At 36.9% G+C, this 19767-nt stretch overlaps 1 protein-coding gene across 3 annotated transcripts; it reads right to left on the bottom strand.

Annotated features, from left to right (window-relative positions):
* Nucleotides 1-1368: 1368 nt before the first annotated feature.
* On the bottom strand, nucleotides 1369-18017 carry RB195_012382 (uncharacterized protein; the record flags this gene model as incomplete). 3 transcript variants are annotated; one of them, XM_064194200.1, is made up of 11 exons in its annotated part: nucleotides 1369-1473; nucleotides 1542-2050; nucleotides 2420-2552; nucleotides 2672-2811; nucleotides 5819-5980; nucleotides 6816-6918; nucleotides 7012-7101; nucleotides 7772-7846; nucleotides 7909-8058; nucleotides 9431-9571; nucleotides 10045-10161. In XM_064194200.1, the coding sequence occupies 11 exons, from the start codon at nucleotides 10159-10161 to the stop codon at nucleotides 1369-1371; spliced, it is 1725 nt and encodes a 574-aa protein (XP_064051782.1). The 3 variants fall into 3 exon arrangements, with proteins under 3 accessions (XP_064051782.1, XP_064051783.1, XP_064051781.1); XM_064194198.1 differs by lacking the exons at nucleotides 1369-1473; nucleotides 1542-2050; nucleotides 2420-2552; nucleotides 2672-2811; nucleotides 10045-10161 and adding exons at nucleotides 13348-13445; nucleotides 17963-18017 and having other exon boundaries at nucleotides 5811-5980; XM_064194199.1 differs by lacking the exons at nucleotides 5819-5980; nucleotides 6816-6918; nucleotides 7012-7101; ... (2 more) ...; nucleotides 9431-9571; nucleotides 10045-10161 and adding an exon at nucleotides 2983-3049.
* Nucleotides 18018-19767: the final 1750 nt, after the last annotated feature.

Below are 19767 nucleotides of genomic sequence, written 5' to 3'. Positions count from 1 at the left end.
TCGTTGTTTCTCGAGGATGACATTAATGGGACGCTATTTGAGACGCTCGCTATTCGCGGCCGAATTCGACACCCCATCGACGCCGAGCACGACGAAAACAAACTACGCAACTCGTTTTTTGAATCTTAGATTTGAACGACGTGGTGGCATTCATGGATCATCTGGAAGTTCTTTTAAATCATTGGATTACCATAAATTCCCCCAGCAACGAATTCTGAGTCTCTCAGTTTCGTATATTGTAATTTTTGGTAAAAGATTTCACAAACTTAAAAAAATTGCCAAATACTTTTACTCTTGAAACTCCTAAAACTCTTGAACAAGACTTTATAGCAAAAATTTTGAAGTTCCCAATGAAAGTTCACCAAAAACTATAATTATAAATTAAAACTTTTAATTTTTATTTGAAGTCCTTTTGTTCTGAAATACATGCTTTCTGATTTATGCGAGATCTCTGAATCAAGAATGATTTCAGAAATATACGTCAGGATCTCTTAGCTGTTGATCTTCAAATAAACCTAACTGAATCTTCCACTGATCGAAAAAAACCACCGAATTTTGCTTTACAGCTTTTGCCTTGTCTTTCTTTTTTTTGACTACATTTTAGTAAAAATTTTAATTTCTAATTATAAGTTTCCATTCCTCAAATAATATAGGAAGGGCTGTCGGTGTGACGCCGCCGTACCAAAAAAAATGTCGGATTAGCTGCTACTGCTCTGCATCAAAGGCGTTTCCTCTGGTTTCCGGAGGATATTTTGATCGCGCTGATTAAAAGGGAACTTCTAGAATTCATTAACGATCTCTTTCCCTTAATTCTACCTGAGATAAGTTAACAATGTTCTGGAAGAAGGCACTCGCAGCTTTTTCAATAATTCGTTATTCTCAGCTGTAGCTTGTTTTTGTCCTTATTATCCTTTGTGCTGCTTTTGTGCCACGATTATCTTTAAGGCTTTATTTTTACTTTCATTCAATTATTTTCTACTATTTTACCGTATTCAATCAGAAATAGTTTTTTCGACGGTTATCTGCACGCGCCTTCTAGCTTCAGACCACCATAGCTAATTTTTAGAAATTTTACTGCACATAAATTTTGTAAAAATTTTACTGCATCAAGTGAAGTAGTATTTTTCGAAGAGACTTACAGCCCTTTAGGAAATATTTGTTCCACAAAATTTATTCCTCAGATATTTCTCTCATTCTTTATTTTAGAGAAAGAAAAAACTAGATGATGCGGATAGTCCCCTATTTTTTGTAGAGGAAATTCCATTAAATTCTATTAATTCCATTAAAACTCATTAAATTCATCAGAACTTTATTGAATTCCAATCAATATATTTGCTTCTATACATACAAACAGTACATAGGTGTGCTCTAGACAAGTTCGACTTGGATATCTTCTGTAAAAAGCACATGGTATTTTCGAAGTTTCCTCTGGATCTGTTCAGCCAACGTATTCCATTGACTTTCGAAAATTGGCTGGAAAAACAAGAATTTTTCTCCATTATTAAGCCTCTATGGACCATTTCTATTTCTTTTAAACCTACCTGTGGTGTTTCCACCACCACCGAGCCGGAAATTTCATATTGCTCGGATCTTATTTCGGTATCAGGAACGGGTTCCATAGTAGTAGTTTCCGTGGTCGATTCTGATTCCGGTGTCGTCTCGGCGTCGGTGGTAGTTTCTGCAGCGGGTCTTGTTGTTTTCTCTTTCGTTGTTGTCGTAGTTGTTGCTGCTGTTGTTGTTGCTGCTGCTGTTGTTGTTGCTGCTGCTGTTGGAGTTGCTGCTGCTGTTGTTCTGGCTGCTGTTGTTGTTGCTGCTGCTGTTGTTGCTGCTGCTGTTGTTGTTGTTGCTGCTGTTGTTGTTGTTGCTGCTGCTGTTGTGGCTGCCGCTGTTGTTGTTGTCGCTGCTGCTGTGGTTGCTGCTGCTGTTGTTGTGGTCTCACCCGTTGCTGCTTCCTCTGTTGTTGTTGTTGCATCTGGATCTAAGGGATCTTCTCGTTTTCCTCGAGCTTTCGCTACAATCACCTCCTCCACACATTTGTACATAACTGTTCCTAAATCAGCAGATAGTTCAGCTTTTTTCAGTCTGTACTCCTGACGGGAACAAATTCGCCTTTACTACAGTATGGCAACGATCGTATCAAGGAAATTCCCTTCGATCCGGAACGATAAGAAGTTATGCGAAGTGGTGGGGGCGGAGCGAAGGGCTACTATTGGTCTTGAACGCCCTTGCCCCGCCCACCACACCAATTTTTTTTCTTTCTTGTTTTTCTTTTTTTTCTAGTATAATGGCATAGATACTAATAATATCACACTGGATAGAAAATCATAGTAGCAGCAAATATGTTCTCCCTGCTATTTCATTATGCTTCATTGCATTTTTGTGGGAAAAAAAATTGGATATCACTAAATAACAAACATACCATGGTAAACAACGTAAGTGCCACCTTTCTGACAATGGCTGCCTTCGGCTAAGAGGAGTTTTGGAGCTACGAACTCATAACTCAATGAGGCCGAGTCGGTCGGTATTCCATTTTCCGTCAATGTTGACAAAATCTGAATAGGAAGAAGAGATTTTGTTGTTGGAAATTGTGTCCAGAAATTGCTAGAAATTTCCTACAGAAAAAAAGCTTTTCCAGAAAGTTTCCTAAACAATTGCAAGGAAAGCCGCTTACTGCTGATCTTAGATCTCTGTCCGCGTTCGCTTCAGCTGCTTTTGCTGTGGATTTTTGACCGAGAGCCGGCGAATCGCTGTAGGTGTACTTGGGTGGTGGAGCCAAGAAGAAATGCAGCGTGGCTGTCTTTGATATTCCGCCTAAACGAAGAAGGCGAGGTCAGAATGGGAATTACTGGAGAAAAATTTGATTTTTCTGCAAGTCTCTGTACTGGTTTCTACAGAAACTTTTCCTCAATTTTTTTTCCTGCCACCTCCATCTTTTTTCCCTCGTAAATTTTGAAAGGAACCATCAACAGTGAGGAAACGAACCTGAAGCTGGAGCACATGTCTGTGCGAGGGGAAAAATCACAGCAAGCAATACAGCAACGGAGATCATCAGGACGTCGGATGGCGGGCGGCTCCATGCTGCTCGACGGCGCTTTTAAGGACCGCGGGGCCGTTTCGTTCCATCACGGAGATGGTCGTAAAAATTCGCTGCGCCACACCTTGAAACTCTCGTCGAGCAAATATCAAATATCTGTGTGCGATTCAAATTTTTTTCCTTTTACGACGCAGCGATGAATGCGCTTCCTCCTTTGACGAAATGAGTGAGCAAAAAAGAAGTGCTTCATTTTTCTTTGGTAGTCTGAATTTTGAATTCTTTTTTGTATTTTTAAGATTGTATACTTTCCCAGATTTACTTTCTCATTTGGCTACCATACTAAAGGTTTAGCTTCCTTTTTTGCACAGAAGTCATTAGCATATTTAATGTGTTATAAGGGATGTTCACTTGTTTTCCTGGACAATTTTCTGGATCTGATTGATTTGTCTGAGCTATAGCCAGGAATGGTATTGATTTTTATTAACAGCTAACGTTTTCCCGTTCTCTCTTTCGTTAGATTCTGGAAAAATCATAATGATCAAAGAGATTTATCATCTCTAACGCCTATGATCATCCTACGGAAAGCATTCAGACGGTATGCAATACTCAATGATTCAAGAACAGTCGAACGTGTACTCCAGATTTTAGATTTCACAGATGTATTCCAGATTCTACATTTCCTTCTGCTCTTCCTAATTAGTAGGAGAGCGTTGAGCAGTCGATAGGAGGCACTCCGATGCAGCTGGATCGTCGATGGTTCGAAGCTGCATCAGGCCAACCAAGCTTTTCATCCCATTCAGTGACGGTGGTTGATTGGTTCCAGACTTGTCTGGGTGGACAAAAATGCTGACTTTATTGGCTGATCCCCGCAAGTCACTGTGTAGGCTTGAAATCGAAATAAAAAGAAAAGTGAAATAAATCACCGACGATTCTGAATTAGATACCAAGCGGATGGGTTGACGCTGGGCACTCTATCCTTTTTTATCCTTTACGACCAAATTCTAAGCTCGGTTTGAAAAAAAAGCACAGGAGAAATGCAATCTCTTCAAATATTGAGACGTTTTCGTCTTTTTCTTTTCTAAAGATCTCTTATTTTATCATTATTTACTGTTATTTTATTGACCTCATCTTATTTTGTTCTGGAAACAGAATGGATTTCTTTTTCTTTATCAATCTGTTATAAGGCAAGTCTTGCCATCCAGGCAGATCCGTTATTGTGATCCACATTGTTGTGGTGAAAAAAAAAATCGGACATGACTACCTTGAGCATAATTACTTGTCTCTTACAACGAAGATTCAAGAACTAACAGTCCGAAAATTTACAGAATTGTTCAAATCCACTGTATGGGCAAAAAATCCCCCATGATCGTTTCCTTGGACATGGAAAATTCCCGAAAATCAACAATTGCGCGAATTGCGCCCAGCTTTCTGCAGGTGAATGAACTGATTCGTGGTTACTGCCTAAGCCAAGTGTATTTTGTAAATATTCTCAAGTAGAAGTTTTTCTTTAATCAAATATTTATTTTCAAAAAATCCAATTAATCTCTATATCCACTTTTTTGTTTGAAAAAAAGCAAGAAAAATGCGATGCATAGAAATCACTTCGTTATTTGATATACAACGTTTTGCTTAAAAAATGCATAATAGTACCATGTAGGAGAATTTGAAAAAAAAAAACAAAAAAAAAGGAACAGATGAATAAATGAGATTCTTCTCTAATTCATGGAAAAAAATAACTACGGTGCTACTTGCTAAGTATCTAATAAAACAAGTGAAATTCTATGAAAGGAATGACCCCTGTAATGGAATGGAATGGAAATGGCAGGTATTGCTTAATAGCGCCATAATGTTACGACGGAAGAACCGCAGGACAATAGAAGAAGCAAATTAACACGTGCACGTATTGGGTGATTTGAGATCAAATTAATTAGGAATATTCCGGAAAAGGAAATGTATGACGGTGTCTTCAAATGTCAAACAAACTATAACCTTAATAATTTCCTAATAATAAAGTAATCCCGTGAAAGTAAAATGTTCCATAGTGCATGGATGAAAAGAGGTTGTAAAAGTGCAAGATTCAGTTTTCCAGACAAATCGCTGAAGCCTTAGCAAAGTATTTGTTTTCTTTTTTTTTACAGTTTACGTCTGTCTTGACTCAGTAAACAAACGATAGTGCCGAATTTTTCGGGAGTTCCGCAGAGCTTTCTCAACAATTTCCCCATTCTTATCCTTATAATCTACTAGAGATAATATGAAGTAAAGTTTCAAGGCGTCTCTGCGAAATTTTCACCGATTTGTCTGAGAAAAACAACGTTTCCGAAATTTCAGGAAGCCGAATCGAATTGAGTGATCCATGGATGTGAGAAGACATCGTTGGCGGTGTATCTCTTTTCAACCACGGTGCAGATCATTCGGGAGAGAAGATCGCGAGCTTCTGAAAGAGGTGGGTGGAGAAAAACATCATGCTATCTTCAGACGATTCAGAATGAAAAATCAAAAAATTGAATTAGAATTTGAAAAATTGCATATAAAATAATTATAAATTAAATTATAAAATAAATTATATTTTACCATTACATATTACTCTATAAATTACTTTTAACTTTAATTAATTTTAAAAAAATCGAAATGAATTTTTAACCTTCGGTGCATCTCCCGCGTCTTCTAGTTTTTGTGGGAGATAAGAATCAGAAATATGTTTATTTCTTCAAGTTTAGAAAGAGAAGAGTAGAAGGGGAAATTTTTGTGGAGTTTTTTTTTCTCTCCCCAAAAAAATTCACTCACTTGTGGACACCTCCCTCCACTCGGGCAAGTCAAAGTGCAGCCGACCCTGTGTGATCAGGCGGAAGAGCCGACTGCGTTCACTGGCTCGGAACGGGGCAAAACCGACGAGCATTATGTGCAGCATCACACCCAATGACCACACATCCACCGCGGTACCGTAGCCTGAAAGAAGGAGAAGAGATTTCCGGAGAATATTTATCTTGTTATCCGGTCATTTCCTCCAAATATCACTATGATTTTCTATTAAATACCAAATTACAAAAAAGCAAGTATTTAGGGATGAAAAAAATTGTGAATTTTTTTGCTAGGCTTCTTTGTCAAGACTTCTTTGTCTTTGCTTCCATTAAATCATTTGTTTTTCATTGAAGAATCCGATGGTAACTATCGATGTCTGGAAGAAAAATCGTAATGTTCTTGGATCTTTGAACTCGTTCCTTATTTCTTTCGTCAATATCTGTCATTGGCTTGAATTTCTCGCATTTTAGTATAAATTTAAACTTAAATAGCTTTTGTTTAAAGGGATACATGAATTGTTGCATACAAAAAAAGGTGAATTTTTCTTAAATTTCGTCCTTTTTCGGTTATTGGGCCGTCTAGAGGAGCGTTGTGTAGGAAACGTGTTAAGAAAGAAAAAATGCGTTTGATTTGAATTTAAAGTCATGAAGAAAAGGAATTACTGGGTACTGTAGATCAAGTTACTGTAAAGCTGAAAATTTCGTGGTGATATTTGTGCAGAACAGGTCCGGAACGCGCTTGCAGCGCGTTCCAGAAACTCCGTATCAGCTGAATTTCTGAAATGAAGTGTGAATGCTCAAACTGGGTGCATTCAGCTAGAAAAAGACTAATCTTTTTTGGATAAGAGTAGGGAAACCCCATGATTTTCCCAGGAAAATCTCCTAAAGTCCTATAACAACTACATCTTAGCGTGAAAAACAATGTTTTCTGATTTGCTGCGACCTGGGACTCCTTTTGACTTCAAGAATAGCATGGGTGTTACCTGTTTCTTTCAGTACTTCCGGAGCACAATAGCTTGGTGTGCCGCATACTCTGTACAGTGGGCCAAGAATAGTGCATGCGAGGCCAAAATCGCAAAGACGAACCTAAGACCGCAGAAATAATCGGATCATATTATTATCAGAAGGAATTTTCTCGAATTTTCTGGAGAGTTCAACCCAAATACAATTCGTCCCGACCTGTTTATTATTGTAAAGTAGAAGATTTTCTGCCTTCACATCACGATGTACGATTTTTCGTCCATGAAGATAAGCAAGTGCTGAAGCTGTCTGAAAAAATATTTATATATCTCAGGCAAAATAAGGCTGAAATTAAAAAAAAATCGTTGGTAGCTAGGAATTAATTAGTCGTAGTGGGACTATTTGATAGGATTTTAGAAAAACAATAGGAATAAATTCGGGAGGAACAATAGGAATAAATTTTTATTTAGGAAATATAGCCTCAAGAAAGATCTAAGAACGTTCATAACTTTATTTTGATATAAAAACGGAACGAGGAAATTGTTTCCGTAAATTGTAAACTCTTTGAGTTTCAGAAAAATTTCTTTTTTCTTATTGGATTATTTTCTAAGTCTACCTTTCCCAATCATTTGTTTCGGAATCCTGAGGGGCATGGAAGATTGGTAGTTAGCAAGAGCTTCCTCTTTTCTATTTTCTTCCACTCACCCAATTATCTTATAATTTTTATTTTCTTCATAATTATTTGGTTGAGAATGATAGATATGAATCTTATTACTAACTTCCTAGCTTTGGGATTTCTTTCTGAGTAATCCGATCGCAGATTTTCTGGAAAATGATTGCGAAACGCATCAGAAATCCCCTCCAAAGCTCCCAAGAATCGAATATTCGGTATCATTCGAATAGTGAAATGTTAGGAGATTTAGCTTAGAGGAAATTTACGCGAAAATTTTCTTTATTCGTTTTTAAATCCTCTCCGCACCTGATTAGTGTATGCGGCTGCGTCACATTCGTCCAACTTTCCATCCCGACGGATCAACTCGAAAAGATCACCATTCTGGAGAACTCAGTTTACTGGATTCCGGGGGGAAATTTCTCAAAATTTCCAGCATTTCCCACCTGTGCATATTCGAACACCAACAGGTACTTGCTGTTCGTCTTGAACGCGTCAACGATCCGACAAATATTCGGATGCGAACACATTTGCAAAATTTCGACCTCATTCTCGATGAAGAACCATTTGCCGCGTAGTTGTTGTTTGATTACTTCCTGGAAAAAAAACGATTTTTTTTTGAAAGAATTGGGGCGAAATAATGTTTTGATGAATAGAACGAAGTTACATAGCGTTAGTACAGTAATAAAAAATTTTCTTTATAAGCGATTCTGCGTTGAATTTTATTAAAATTTTTTATTTAATTTGAAAAATCAAATGAAAGTTATCTGAAAAAAAACAAACATTTTTACTTTCAGGTAAAAGGAAAAAAGCAAACTACAAGAAAATTCACCATAATATTTTAATATCATCATTTTTTTTCGTAAGAATTCTATATAACGGCGCCACAAGCAGGCAGGAATCTTCAGTACATTCACTAATTTTTGAATTTTTTTGTAGAAAAATTTCGCCGCATCAATCTAACGTGGGACCCGTTTCAATCCGTATTCTGCCTTTATTTATCTCCGAAATACTAACCACTTATGTCAAAAGCGCTACGATCTCCGGGTATTTGTTCTTAAAGGAGTGAACTGCGCCAGGTTCACGTCACCGCAGGGTCGCGCTCTTTTTTTGACTCAGAATAAAAACATTTTAAGAAAAAAAATAGTTTAATAATATTTTTATACTATTGTGAAATATTTTCACATGAGTATCAGGAGAAAAAAGATTTCATTCTGTGGTTATTGACCGGAAATATGGAAAAAACGCTTTAGAGGTTTGGGACGGTTATGTATATCCAAATTTTTTTTGTTTTTGTTCTTTGATATGCAGTACGTATAAAAAGTTTGCTGAGAAACAAAAATTTACAACCATACTGAGACTTTTCGCGGTTTTTTTTTTTGTAAGAAACGGAAGGAAAAAGAAGCGAAAAAAGATTTTTGATGGTGCTGAGTAGATCTGTAGTTCGATTGATAGGTCCTGATCAAAGATTTTAATGAAGAAGACTGGTGAGAAGCGAGAATTTACAAGTACGATTAGATTTTCCGTGTTTGTTAAAAAAAAATAAAGGAAAATAAAACGAAAAGAGAATTCTGAGTGTTTAGAGCTGATTTTTCACTTCGATTAACAAATGCAAATTAAAATTTCCATCGCTGCATCAGGAAGAAATTTCTCCTGGACATCCCTGCGCGTTCACTGTCCGGCAAATCCGGATTTCCAGCCTTTTGTTGGTGCATTTTTCTCCGACTCGCGACTGATGGTCAGCAGCAAACTCATACATTGTTAATCGCGGTCCCATTCAAAATAACAAAAGCGCTGAAAGAGCCAACGAAAAACTCGGCCGCACACAATAGCGACGTCAGCAAAAATTTCAAATTTCGTACAAAGGCGACCGGAACTCGCCGAAAAACGAACTGTAGAAGAACGTTGGTAGTTCTCGTTTAGTGTTGAAAAAAAGTGTCGAGGCTTCTATAGAAATTTTGCACTCACTTTTAGCGCACATTTTTTCTCGTCTTTCCGTCTCAGAGCAAAGAACACGCGTGAGAAATTTCCTCGTCCAATCACGGAGCCGATTTCGTAATGCTTCTCCAGGGAATTTCTGGATTCCACGTGGCGAATATTTTCAGATGCCTGGAAAGAGTAAAAATAAGGGTTTTTTAAGCGCTGAGTTTTTCCTAAATTGTGTAGCCTTGTTTTTTCTTAATTACTTTCTTAAATTAATTGAAATTAATTTTTCATAATTATCTTTCGACTGGAAATTATTTTTCCTATGGTATAGCTGATAATATATAGCCAGGTGCAAACCCCGAGCTAAAGCAGGAATCCGGGAAAATCCCGAAGAGAACAGTTTTCAGAGAAAGAAAAAAACCTCAAGAGTGCGGAGAAATTTGCGATAAACGGAATTTTTGGCAATTTTCCTGGATCGAGAGAAGATCGAATAGTTCTATTTTTTTGATTTGACGCAAGTGTATCCTTCTGAAAGCCCCCAACTCCATAATTTCAGGATCCGGACCGAATTTAGCTGCTGCTAATCCATGCTGTCCACTAGTAAGCACACGTTTTCCATGATTTCCGGCCTTTTTTGCTCTTTTCACGACGCGTACCGGAAATGTTCGCGTTGACCAACGTGGAGAGTGCACAGCGCATGCTATTATCCATGCCGTAGCAACTTCCAGCATTCGTATAGTGAGCGTTTGACGCTGCGGAAGATCAATATCCATTATTTACGTTATGTTTTTGAATAGGTGTAGGAATCGCTTTGAAAAATCAAAAAGGGGGGGGGGAGCAGATTAACGCGTAGAAGTTCTTTTGGGGGTGATCCAGGCTAAATCTACGGTACGTGATGGGCTACGGTAGTGCTGGTGGCGTGACTTACAGGTGTCACTGTATTTCTGCCTATTTTTAATATTTATTTATTTATTTATTCTTTTATTCATTTATTTGGTCCGCTCAAAGGCGTGCCACGAGTAAGAGGCAAGGAATGTATACAAATAAACAATAGGAAATCCAGCTATTTCTATTTTAAATAATATTTAAATATTTTTATTAAATTATTTATATTCATTATATTTTATTACATTATCTAAATATTTTAATTTTGTATTTACTTTCCTTTTAATCTTTCATTATTTTTAGTATTTTAATTTTTTCTTAAATATATAATAACCTAGCAGGTTCTTAAAAAGGAAAACTTCCGAGGAAAAAATTTTTATGGGTTTCAAGGATTTAATGCGATCTAACGCTTCTTCTACTAGGCATCTAACAAACACATTTAGTCGCACCAATCAATTCGTATCTTTTGCATGGAATCCCTTCGGAGAACTCGTATTTCTGCTTTTAAGAAGCAATAAAATGAATTATTTCGAGGATGATTATTGGTGTTGGGATTTTCCGACGCATTGGCACTATCCTGAGAAATGGAAAAGTATTTCACGGTCAACTCTGAGTGCCAGTACCGTGGCAATTTCCCTGCATGCATTCCGAATTGCACAGCTGTACTTTTGCAGCCTGCATTTTTTTCAGCCGATTTTTTTTATTGGCAAGAAAAATGTAAGAAACTATAATTTCAGGTTTTGTGGTTGTTCATGGAATGGCGCTGCTCGCACTTTACTCAGAATTGCATAGCTCTGTTAGAAGAAAAGAAAATGTGACAGCTACTAAAAATATTCAAAAGAGCAGCAACTTTGGTGGAACGCGAGGTTGCAAAGTAATATTTGAATTAACAAAATTTCTGGATTCATAGCTGTTTAAAGCTAAATGCAATGAAAAGTTCTGGAAAAGTGGAAGTTCTGGAAAATGAGTTTTTAAGAAGCCCACCTCTAGGCACTTTTATGAGTATAGGTTTTTTTTGTTTTTTTTTAATTAAACCTCAGGAACGCTTCTCCGGAAGCAAACTCTGACCTACTCCTTTGTTCTTCCCCTCTGTTCCATACCAGTACTTCGGCCTTCTGTCCGCCTTAGTTGAGGGAGTACCGTAGCAATATACCGTAAATTAAGAAGAAAAAAGAACAAATAAATAACGCATCTGCGACTAAATCGCTCTCTATGGATTTGTGGAGTCTATTCCGTAAATAAATATGCAAAGTAAGTAAATAAATAAACGTTGTTTACAAGAACATTCTAAGGAACTAAGCGTTCCTGATGTAGATCACTTTCAAATTCTGCTTTGAATTTTGAGGAGGAATCTAATTCTCAGATAGAAAATCTGGAAAAATAATGCGAAGAATTCTCATCCTCAGAATTCCAGGATATTTCTCATTTCCACAAACATTCGAGCAAACGAGCCATCTATGGCTTGTTGCTGTAGTGAATAATTCAGCGGCTGCCTCCTTTTCATGTACTCGCTTCCTTCTTCAGTCGCTTTGCCCTTAAATTCCCATTGGATTTGCGTTTTTCCAGAATTTCTATTCGTTTGGATCTTCAGAATGACGTCATAGATACGATCAATGACGTCATGGATATCATAGTGGGATTTGTAGAAATTCCAAAAAGGGGGAAATTCTAAACTGGACAACTTCGAGAGGATCGTATGTGGGCGAATATCGGTGGAACCGCAGATATCTCTCAATATCGAGGAAAACCCCCTCGAAAAATCCATAAATTTTTGAATTTAGTTTCAATTTTCTAGAGTATTTTCTAATACAAATCTTTAAGAAGATAATTTCCTCATACTTGCTCACTGGTAGTTCCACAAAAGAAGGGATTATCGGTAACGAATCCAATGCGCAGTAATCGGGCAAGGAAATTGGTTCATTCTAATCTCGTAATCCTGAGGAATTTTCTTGCGAATTCTTCCCTCAGCCGAACGCTTCGCCTATTCGAATGTCATTAGAAAAGCATTTATATAAAAATGCATGACATTTTCGGTGAATTACGTAAAATCGCGAAAAAAAATCGCACTTTTCGATAGCATAGGCAAGAAAGAATTGCAGATAAGATCGAATTAGACGGGAAAAATTAACCATCAAGAGAAATTCAATCAAATTACGGAAGAGAAATGGAAATCCATCTCCTCATTAGGACATAATTTGTTGAAGGAGGATAGAAAAACAATGTTTTGCTTCAGAAAAAAAAACTACAACTGCGAACTTGAGAAATTGATTGCAAACACTCTAATTTTTATAGTATAATTAATTATTTTTAATTTAATTAATAATTTTAATCTAATAATTATTTTTAAATGATAATTTGTTATATTTTTAATTTTTTAATTTAATAGATTACCGTATAATTTAGCAAATAGTGTAAGTTTTTATGGAAATACAAAGAAATGGAAAATTCTCACGGAGAAAATCATTAATTTGTAGATTTTTGAAATTTTTCATACTTTTTGGAACTTATTATTATTATAAAAGTTATTTTGTTTATGAAATTTATAGTTGGGGTTTTACATTTCACAATTTTAGCGTTTACTACGATTTTTGTCGGAATTTTACCGGTAATTCAAATTTGATTCAAATTTAATTTAATTTTACCCGTTTCCAGTCAGCTATTAAGGAGAAAGTAGAGGTATGCTTCTTCGATCGGAACGACCCCTCCGTGTCTAGCAGTACAGACATGCTTTTCAGTCCTGTTTGTTTATTTGTTTATTTATTTACTTATTTATTTATTTGTTCCAGTAACAGAGAGCAACAAGAATGCTTTCGACTTTTTTTAGTCGTCTGTCTTGGATGGAACTTTTAAGTTTACATTACTTTTCTCTATGGAATATTTCCGGGATTTTTCTGAGATTAACTTTTCCTAACAGCTGGGTTTTGGACCAAGCTTCAGGTCGGGTCCCTACTAATCCAAGAATCCGCAATACGCAGATGATAGCCGGTCCTAGACAGAGTTAATGTGTCCGGTTAACACATGCTATTTTTGGCGAAAAAATTCGTTCGTCATGGCAACGGCGTGCAAGAACTCACGCCAAAAAATCCCTCATTCAAATGTTTCGAGGTGTTATGAATGAGTCGCGGTTGACGATCCAATCGTACAGCGTTATTGTTGCGATCCAGAGAAACTCCTGAAATATTTCCCATTTTTTCCCATTGATCAAGTTAAAATTGAAGAAAAAAAAACCACAAAAATTAAGAATTAAAATCACTGAAAATAATTAGTCCCCGACCTCTCTTTCTCTTTTCATCAATGTTTAACGCAGAAATTTTTATGTGGAATTCAATTATTTTCATTTTTAATACCTTCCAGAGATAAATTGCCAGAATATTCGAAATTGTATAGTTAAAATAATGAGAATGGAGTGCATTAATTATTCTCCAATGGAGACAAAGGGAAATTTTCAGTGCCTTGCCAAAAACTGAAGAAATGTTGGAAATTTCCCATTCCTGCTACCGCGATGATTTTGAAGATAATCTTTCTGGATTCTACAATTCCATACATGCGTAAAAATCAAGAAAATTGTTTTTAAGGGGTTCCACTGAAACGAAAACTGCTGGAAACCTTATGGATAACAATGTTATTTTAGACAAGGAACCTGAAACGTGTTTACTTGCAAGTATGATCGAAAAACAACAGAAATTTGCTGCCATAATCGAGCCGCATGTGCTGCTATCGTCGCGCCGACGAGGACGGACGCTATCTTTGACATGAACGAGATCACAAAATAGACGAACCCGGTTTTCATCCTGATCTTTGTGACTTTCTGAGATTGAGAATTTCTACGTTTTACTCTAGAAGAAACTTCTTCGATGTCGAAATATTTGAAATCCCTCAGAATCTCCTGGGATTTTCACTTCAGCACGTAACTTAAAGTGCAACTTTTCCATTTCCTCGATCAGTGACCCAAACTCCGTAATTTTTAGCGTTCATTTCTACCTTTTAGTTATAACGACAATAGCAAGATTTTAAATATTGCTATAGAAATTTCTATGATAAACAACGGTAGTTCCCCTGCAAATTTGATGAAATCGTCCCTACTTTTTCTCTCAGCGAAAAGAAAAGAATAAATATAAGTTTCTTAAACGTTAGCATTTTACCTCCAAATTTAGTAAATTTACAAAAAAAAAAAATATGGAGCAACCAACAATGCAATAACAAACTAGTCTCTACGTTGAAATCTTTGAAAAACTTATTAACACTTTTTAAAATGTTTTCCTGTTTGCTTAAGAAGTCCTGGAAAAGTTCACAGCTTTTTTTTGTTTGATCGTTCTCAATTATTAAGCTGAATAAGGAAATTGAAGCATTTCATTATTTGAAAAATGTGAAATATTCTCATCGAGAACGTCTGGATTTTATTGCTCCTAAAAAAATTTGCTCTGAAGAGCGTATATTATCCAGCTATGGTCATGTCTGACCCAGTAGCCTTCAAATTCTGGGACATGACAAACAAAATCCTTGGAATATCGAGCTAAAACAAACATTAGCACTTCCGTTTCCCAGAAATAGCAACAGCAGCGGCGACGGATATGGGATGAGGATTTCCTTTTGAAAAGAAGAAAATTTATCGCTTAAGCCTAAGGGCAGCTTATCACAAATTGACGTTATTCTCGGGGCTTTTCTGGATTTTCAAGTGGATCAGCGTGACTCTTCCATTCTCGTGAGCTCCACCCGTGTTTAGTCGTCGTTTAACTTCCGCAATTCAATTAATACCACTCGAGTTGGCAGCACAAGCTGCCGCGACCTGTACAACCGTGCACACATTGCGGATTGCCCACGTTCTATTGCCCGTAATAAGTTGTATTGTTGTTGAGGCGGGATCACAGGGAAAAACTGTTTCGCATGTTTTTTTATGGATAACAAAGGGAAATTGAGCGTCCTCACGCTCATGCTCGTGATTGCGCCACGTACTCCTATCTATCTGTCCGTCGATGGATCCGACATTCGTCAGTTTTGTGATTTCATGTTTCCCTGAAAGGAGCGAGAAATCCCCGATCATACTACTCGAATGACGTTCACCGTTATCCAGAAACACAGCTAGAAAAATTGCCAGGGAAAAACTCCCGTGGGCGGAAATGCATCCGCACATACGTATATTGAGCGTTGTCGTCGGCCTTCGATGAAGTTATGCGTAGGAACCGGAAAAGCGCCCCGTGTGCATGGTCGGGCTTTAGTGGAGTACCGCTATGAATGCTACCCCGCTAATAATGACGTCGTCGTCGTCGGCGGCGGCGGCGGCTGCAAGAGGTGTGCACCCGCTATGTCCTTGGCGGGTAATTACTATGATTCCCAGCCATATGCAGAGAAAATAGAAGATAGAGAAAAAGCACTGCAAATAAATGCGAACCGCAATTTTTCCCGGGGCTAAAAATACAACCTACTATTTGTTTTTTTTTATTATCACTTATTATTGTTCGTTATTACCGCGGAATCGTTTCTGTCATTATTAGAAATTTTTCTTGTAATTGAATTTATTGCTATGGATTTATTTCTTACTATGAGCATGGACGCTATGGATATAAAAAGAAGGCAGGTAATTTCCCCAAAAATGACCTCCAACTGTAAATAGATGAAAAGAAATGGTTGATTGAAATTTTGAATCGAAAAAAAAGCGAAAAAAAAAATGGAAAACTGCGGGAAAATTCAGCTCCTTGCAAGTTTCCATGAAGCTCTAGCAAAGTATTTGGACTATGGAAGCTGTTAGAGCTAAGCATATGTAATTTGAATTCAATCTTATACTCTATTTTTTGTATTTTTCCCTTGGATTTGGCCAAGATCGAACCCTGTGTGAAAAATCCAAAGAAAAAAAAGCAGAAGCATCTGTCTGGAGATTATGAAATTTTCTCATCTAACTTTGCGAAAAAAGAAAATCCAGTTGAAAGAAATCTGTGGAAAACACAATCACTCCATGCTTGATTGATAGTCTAGACAGGAATTTTTCGAAAAAAAAAGAATCAAAGTCATTTTCAAAAATTTATCATTATCTCTGAAATTAGTGATTTTTTCATTCTCATATGTGGATTATGTATCAATTTTCAATCACTATGCTCCAATTTCTTGGATAAAATATCGTGAAAAGGAAGAGTTTGTGGAACAAAAAAAGTATTTTCCATTACTTGTCCCTATTTACCTATATCTTCCTAATCCGGAAGAACCCTCCATTTATCCCGTCCAAGCAGCTGCTGCGGCTGATGTGTCGATAAAACACGCACTCATAAACAACTCGGTGTTCATTCTCGAGTTTTTTTTTCGAATCCCATGAGAAAAGTTGTCTGTCAATATTCTTTTGGAAGCGCAGCGAAATCCTCAACATATTCCCAAATAGAAAGAAAATATATATATATATATATATATTTATGTAAACCACTTGTGGTTCATACTAACGATTGAATTGTCTCATTTTGAGAAAATTCAATCGTTAGTATGAACCACAAGTGAACTCGTACCTTAAGACCTCCCTTTTCAGGCATCGAGCTCCAGAAAAAAAAGTAGAAAGACATTCCTTCACTTAGAAAATTGAACTCGCAAAAAAAAAACTGCTAAGCAAGAAATACCTACATCTACGATTTTTCTGGAATTTTCTTTTTTCTCTTCACCTGGTTTATTGCTGGGTTGAGGCGCTAATACTTTTACAAAAAAAAATTACGAGAGAAATACTAGCAAATTTAGTATTATACATAATATGGTAGGGCATGTACTGTACATATATTAATCAGTAACGGGTCCTACCGTAGTACTCGTGGCATGATGTAAGTTTTTTCGAGTAATTTTTTCGGAAACATTGTTCGTGCCCATAAAAGCGGACATCGACCCTCGTGGGAATTCTCCCATAACGCTCGAAATTATAAAATTGCAAATTTGAGCATTGGGAAACATGTGAATTCCTCAATAAATCCAAAATTTTATCGCCAACATTAACTCAGTGCGAAATTGTCTGGAATTTCTCGACGTTTCTCGAATTTGCAACCTCGTCCTCATTCGAGGAAATTTCAGGAAATTACTTCCGCCACGTTTTTGCCGAGGTGTCATCGGATTTTACATCTAATGAACCTGCGAATTCTCTTGATGACTGGCAATTTTTCTGAGAATCCAGGAAATGACCAAACACAGCAGTTTCTTCCGAGGAACGGAATTCAAATGTGGAATATTTAAAGGACTTTTTTTCGGGGAAAATGCACGTTAATGAGAAATTTACTTGACTACTTTTTTACTTTATTAGATAGTTAATGAGAGGAGAAGTATTGTTTTTGTTTAAGCCCCGAGTTCGTGAAGAAGGGTTTTTTGTTTGTTTTTCTAGAGTTTTTATTAACTTTGAAATTTTAGGGAGTTATTTTATTTGTTTAAGGAATTTATCTTAGCCTTATCTAGCACAAGAAGTTTATACTTAATAAATTTAATGTTCGTGAAGTGAAACCAGGAATCCTACCACAATATTCTCAAAGTCATGAGGACTCAAAGAAAATCAGGGGGTTAAGTCTTTAGAGGTTTTTCAAAGATAACTTTTTTTGGTTTATTACAGTTATTTTTCATTACAATTAGTACATAATTTGCATATTTTATTTATTTATTTATTACAACTGTTACATAATTTTTGCCCATTCCTGGAACAATATTAACGAAGAAATCGAGAAAATCCAGAAGAAGTACCTGTTCTCTGCGGTTTCGTAGGCAGCGTCGACAGGGAGCTCGACCGTGTTCGCATCGCTGGACCACCGAGGGCGGAATGCCGTGGCAACCCGGGCCCGAAATGTCCTCGAGGGGCGTGGCGCCCACGGGCTCCACAATGACCGCTCCACGGACATGCGACGTAGATATTTTTAGGCGAATAAACACTGGTTCCCGTCAACAGAGTCGGTTACATCAATTGTTTGTCCTGAGAGGAATAATTGACGAGTTGGCTGGTCTGGTGACTACTCTATAATTATTTGCCTCCTGGAACACTGGATATTTTTGGAACAGCTCCTTATACGAAAATTTCCTGGGGAAAAACATTTTATGGACTACTTTTAGAGCATTTTCGATTCCTATCGAGGAAGTCTCAGAAAAAGAAGAAGAAGAGAAAAGCTTCAGAAAAAAGATTGTAATCAAATTTCCATCCGGATTCGTTGCATATGTACTTCCTTGTCGGAACAGAAAACAACAAATCTTTCGAACATCTAGAAATTTCTGGCATATTCTCATGGTTTCTCAGCAAATTCCACCTAATTTCTAATGGGATTTGAAACTGAAGAAGCGCGTTCAGAAATGATGCAGTGAAATTTTTCTAAATGCTCTTTGTGTTTCTACGGATTTCACCAGAATTTTCAGGGATTTCTGGAATAATTCACGAGTTTTCAACTAACTTTCAGAGATATCGTCTGGTTTTTTTTGGAAGTTCTGAGCGAAATAAAAAAGGAGAAGAAAAGTTTCAGTATCATGTAGATAAATCATGAAATCTATCACAAAAAACTATCTGTAGTGACGGTACCAAACGATCGAACTCTTCTCATAGGTTTTTTTTTTCAAATATCTTCAACAAAATAGTGATTTACACGATCAATAATTCGTGATCTAATGAGCAGTCGATTTTTTCCATTTTGACTTTTTTTATTATTCAGCTATCGATGATAAAGATCAGGTCAGATTCCCGCTGTCTCCAGAAGCGGAATGTTGTACATGGGTGGATCCGGGAGTAAAATTCCCGGAAAAAAGGGGTGGAATCCCGGTAAAACTCGGACAAAAGTAAGAGGAAAAACGAATAAATCAGTTGTTAGATGAAGTTGGAGGACAATGATTGGTACCGAATGGGTTTTTTTTAATGGTGCTCCGAATTCAGGACACTCCATGGGTTTCTTCGGGAATTAATTCCCAGACAAAAGTCAACCTAGTAGTGATGCAAAGCTTAAATGGAAAACAATCACGGAATACCCGGAGTCCATAAATTGATCCGATCCTGGGTCAAATACCGATAAACGGATGACAGTGATGTGCTCCGTGAGAAAACCTGGATCAGAGGGATTTTTCTTTCCCTCTTCTCTAATAAATGAGGGTAAATGCATAAATCCTGTTGCGACTATGAAATAAATAAACCTAATGCTGCTCTCTGCTCCGCCACATCTCCAACACACGTAAATAAATCTAAATAAATAAACAAATTCTTACTGTGGATCAAATATCGTCAAGAAAACAACGAAATTACCGTTAGTGGTAGTTAGCCGATAGTAGGTGAAGTAAAAATCGTTCTGAGAGTTTTTTTTCCCATTATTTCGACATTGAAATCAACAAAGTTAGGACTAATCGATTTAGATCAGATGTGCGATATTTTGTTCGATAACTTTTATCCATTTCGATGGGAATTTTATGAACTGATGTTCAGATCGTCAGATATGGTTCAATAAAGGCATCAAGCGAGAAAAAAGAAGAAGAACCAGGAAAGAAACTCAAGAACTTTTCACTTCACCTAGTATGATTGA

Source organism: Necator americanus, chromosome III (genome assembly GCF_031761385.1).
Source record: "Necator americanus strain Aroian chromosome III, whole genome shotgun sequence".
Lineage (NCBI taxonomy): Eukaryota > Metazoa > Nematoda > Chromadorea > Rhabditida > Ancylostomatidae > Necator > Necator americanus.
Note: the sequence above shows the minus strand (reverse complement) of the source record. Positions and strands in the feature narration are given on the sequence as shown.